General features: G+C 35.5%; 2 protein-coding genes across 2 annotated transcripts in view; one reads left to right on the top strand and one right to left on the bottom strand.

The window, feature by feature from the left end:
• LOC105160646 (putative kinase-like protein TMKL1) overlaps window positions 1-946 on the top strand; it is a gene marked incomplete in the record, with an annotated part of 2,779 nt that extends 1,833 nt beyond the window's left edge. Inside the window, 1 exon segment of the mRNA XM_011078122.2 lies at window positions 1-946. Coding sequence (XP_011076424.1) covers window positions 1-390 — 390 coding nt within the window.
• LOC105160740 (U-box domain-containing protein 52) overlaps window positions 2,004-4,047 on the bottom strand; it is a 4,390-nt gene continuing 2,346 nt past the window's right edge. The window contains exons 7-9 of the mRNA XM_020693500.1: window positions 4,033-4,047; window positions 3,211-3,963; window positions 2,004-2,389 (exon numbers count right to left, since the gene is read on the bottom strand). The exon at window positions 4,033-4,047 is cut by the window's right edge and continues 420 nt beyond it. Coding sequence (XP_020549159.1) covers window positions 2,207-2,389; window positions 3,211-3,963; window positions 4,033-4,047 — 951 coding nt within the window. The 3' untranslated portion in view covers window positions 2,004-2,206. The remainder of the gene's footprint in view (window positions 2,390-3,210; window positions 3,964-4,032) is intronic.

Genomic DNA, 4,047 nt, shown 5'->3' with positions numbered 1-4,047 from the left:
GGACAACAAATGCTTGAAGTCTCTGCATCTCAGGGGTATAAGGCGCCGGAGTTGATCAAAATGAAAGATGCTTGTGAAGAGTGCGATATTTACAGCTTGGGGGTAATCCTTCTCGAATTACTGACAGGGAAAAAACCAATCGACGAAAACCCAACTCCCGATCAAGATTTTTACTTGCCGAGCGCCATGAGAAGCGCGATTCTTGATGACCGAATCGCAGATTTGTATCATCCCAACATTCTTCTTGGCCTAAGCAATGATCAGAAGGTAGCTACTGAAGATGGTATTCTGAGATACTTTCAACTAGCGATGGCATGTTGCTCTCCGTCTCGTCTCCTCCGGCCTGATATGAAGGAAATCCTCGACAAGCTTGAAGAAATCAGAAAGTAGAGGCAAACATGACGTCGGGGACATAGTCAACTTCATTATAGTTTGACTTCTTCGACGAACATGGCAACAACTAACAGAGGTTTCTGATGAAAGTTTTGTCCGAGCATGACCCTTGGAAGCACATTTGCATAATCAGAAAGCGACCCGGATTGACTTTAACATGAAGACTTAGCAAAAGAACACTTTGTCAAAGGAAACAAGATATAGAATTTTGTCGGAATTAGGCCATTAGTGACAGTAATTCTCAAACAAGAATTGCTATTATAAGTTCATTTTAGACAGGTTCGACACTGGAAAAACAGCCAGAATGCTATTGAGATACGGGTTCCTGATTTCTCTGGAAATCATGCATGCTGTGAAGACAGTGACATCCTAGGAAATCAGTACAGTGCCTGATTCTTGGTGGTTGATCAAGTCAAGCCCATACAAGTATCGATAGTTCGATACTATCAAGGTCTATACATCTGTTGTCAGTTTTATACAAGTTTACTTTTCTTTTTTCCTTTTAATAATTAGTTTACAAAGTCAGGTATGGAATTGATCAAGTATTCCTTCAGGTGGGCGAGTTAAAAATTTAAATGGTTCTATTATTTATTTTTATGTGTGTATAAGTTTTTGGCGGCTTTTCATACAAAATTTACCACAAAACATTTTAATCTAAACACATTTTCATTTTATGACATTTTCTAGCAAGGAAATCTATTACAAAATATATGGGCAAATTGCAACTTGCCTATATGTGATATAAGAAATACGTAAAAAAGACCCCTGTGAAAAGATAAACACCAACTTACCTTCCTCAATTTTTCGAAAAATATGCAAAATACCCCCTTCATTCGAGTGTGTTTCGTACACACCTGGTTTGTAGTTTTGCTTCAATTTTAGCTGTAATTTGTAAAATATAAAAATAAATTTATACAATAAATAAATATATAAAATATACATATACATACAATATACAATATATATACATATATCTATACTATAAAAATAGAAAAGACCTTTTTTCTCTCACAAATGACGATTATAACACTGCAACATTAATTTTATTATTATACCAATAATACCCCTAAGTTAGTTTTCTTTTTCTTTTGTTGCTTTCTTTCTTTCTTTTTTTTTTTTCCTTTTTAGAGATATGATGTATTGGTTTATATATTTTTTCTTATCAATAATATATTATAACATAAAATATTATTTATTATTGGTAGCAAGGGTACCCCCTATAAAGCTGCTAGATTTTTAGTCTTACCCTATGTAAACCCCAACCAAATAATAAATGGAGACCACTGTCCTTAGAATAACTAAGTTGTAGCAAATATGGAGCTCTCTAACTTATCCGAAGTATATTAAGGATTGTAATTTTTACTTGATATCCCAGAATTCATAAATTTATTTATTCATTTTGCTTTATTACTATTAAATTAGTGTCATATCACATAGATATGTCCAAAATTCCATTTAAGATTAACCAACAAACATTCAATATTCTCTTCAAATGAATTCTTACATTTGAAAGTGTACATTTAGAATGTATTTTAAACCACTGGTGGTTGTAATAGTTGCAATGGTTAATATCAAACAGGCCAATATCAGTAGGAAAAATTCTTGTTCGGATCAAGTCAGTCGAATCGGACCAATCATAGAGCAAGTGCGAGATACTTGCTATGTGATTGATCACTTTCCCTAAACTGTACATCAATCACACAATAAGAATATTTTACTTGCCATATAATTGATTTAGGTTTGATCGTGTCGGATTCGGATTAAAATTTCCCATACAGTAGAAGAAGACAGTGCAAGAACATCTGAAAATTCATCAACATTGTCCTGATTTCCAGTGGGTGATTGCTGAGAGAAGGGTATAGTTTGGTATGAGGCTTTTATTAGGCAAAGGCATGCTTGTAACAGGTGAGTTATCATTCTCCTCAAGCCATTCTTCTATTGCCTTCCGTTCATAACTATATCCATCAGCAGCAACGCATGGATCGTTCATTACAACCTGAATTTTCAAGAATTGGAATAACAAAAGGATCATTATTCACATGAAGCTGTTCAATGTACAAGTTTAAATCATTAGAAGACAAAACTTACTCCATAACACTGTGTTCGTTTCTTTCTGTGAAGGGATAAATTCACTTTTGGTCTTCTAATTAAGTAATTAAATCACTTTTGGTACTCTATGTTTCGACCACGTCAATTTTAATTTCTAAATCTCTGAACTAATAGAGTACCCTTTTTTTAGAGAAAAAAAAAAACGGCAAACCAACAATAAAGATTAAAGATTAACAACCCCTTACCTGTCATAGAGAAAAGAGATGTAAGGCATCATTTTATTTTTTCTCTTGAGTCAGTCCACGACTTGATGTTTGTTTTCATTTTCAAATTATTTTCGAGACAAATCAAAACATACTCAATATTTGTGATCATTTAGAAACATCTAATTTAGGTATTTTTAACTGTTTTAGCATAAATACATGCATATATATACACACACATAGACATAAATATATATAAAAAGTACATGATTTGACAATGAATAGTAATTTTTGTCTCCCAAAATACAATATTAAACATATAATATTTATTTTAAATTATCTCCAAAAACAAATCCAAACATACATGCTATTTCTAACACACACTTATTTATTTTTGTTTTTCTCTCTCTATTCCCACAAAACACTCCCAAAATGAATCAAAACATTATGGATATATTTTTTTTTTATTTTTTTGGTAATAATAAAATAAATAAACCTATATGAGCTTCAAAAAGTGGAGGGGAGAAAGCTGATCTAGGAATCAAGAATGTCTTGTCTTGCATACCTCGAGTATTGGGCACATGCAATGGCTAGGAGGACCTGTGGGAGCAGACGTTGCTAAATCACGGGCCTGATCGGCAACCATTTTTAACTTTTCTAACGCAGGGAGGATTTGATTTCTCAAATCAGGCCTATCTCTATGGCGTAGCTCCGTGCACCTCAATGCAAGAATAGCCAGCTCCTTCGTCTCTTCAGCGGGCCAGTTACCAGCCTCAGGATCCAGTACGTGATCCAAGCAATCATCATCAATGGCCATTTCCACTGTCCGAGCAAGTGCTATGGCAGGTTTTGCAGTCAGCAACTGCAGAAGCACCATTCCAAATGCATAAACATCAGACTTGGGAGAAACCAGGCCTGTCCTTAGGTACTCAGGGTCTATGTAGCGAAGGGTTCCCACAGGTCTCGTGTCTTTGAACAATGTTGCCATGTTTGATGTGTCTGAATGAAGCATAGTGGACAGCCCAACATCCCCGACTTTGCTTACAAAGTTTTGGTCGAGCAGTATGTTTGCTGGTTTGAGATCACGGTGGATGATTGGTTTCGGCTTGGAGTTGTGAAGGAAGATCAGGGCTGAGGCTACTTCACGAGCAATTCGGTACCTGACAAACCATGGTATTGGAGGGCTGTTGTTTTTCCTGAACAATCTTTCCTCCAGGCTGCCGTTCTCCATGTACTCGTACACCAAGCAACCGCGCTCCAGGCACGCCCCAAGAAGAGTTAGCAAGTTCGGATGATGAATTTTACTCAATATCTCAAGCTGAAGATTAGAAAACAGATAATTAATGAGTTGAAATCTTAGAAAAATGTAACTTAGCTCGGCAAGAACGTCGAGTTTTAGATT

Source organism: Sesamum indicum, linkage group LG4 (assembly GCF_000512975.1).
Source record: "Sesamum indicum cultivar Zhongzhi No. 13 linkage group LG4, S_indicum_v1.0, whole genome shotgun sequence".
Classification (NCBI taxonomy): domain Eukaryota; kingdom Viridiplantae; phylum Streptophyta; class Magnoliopsida; order Lamiales; family Pedaliaceae; genus Sesamum; species Sesamum indicum.
This window is presented reverse-complemented; position numbering and strand designations above follow the sequence as displayed.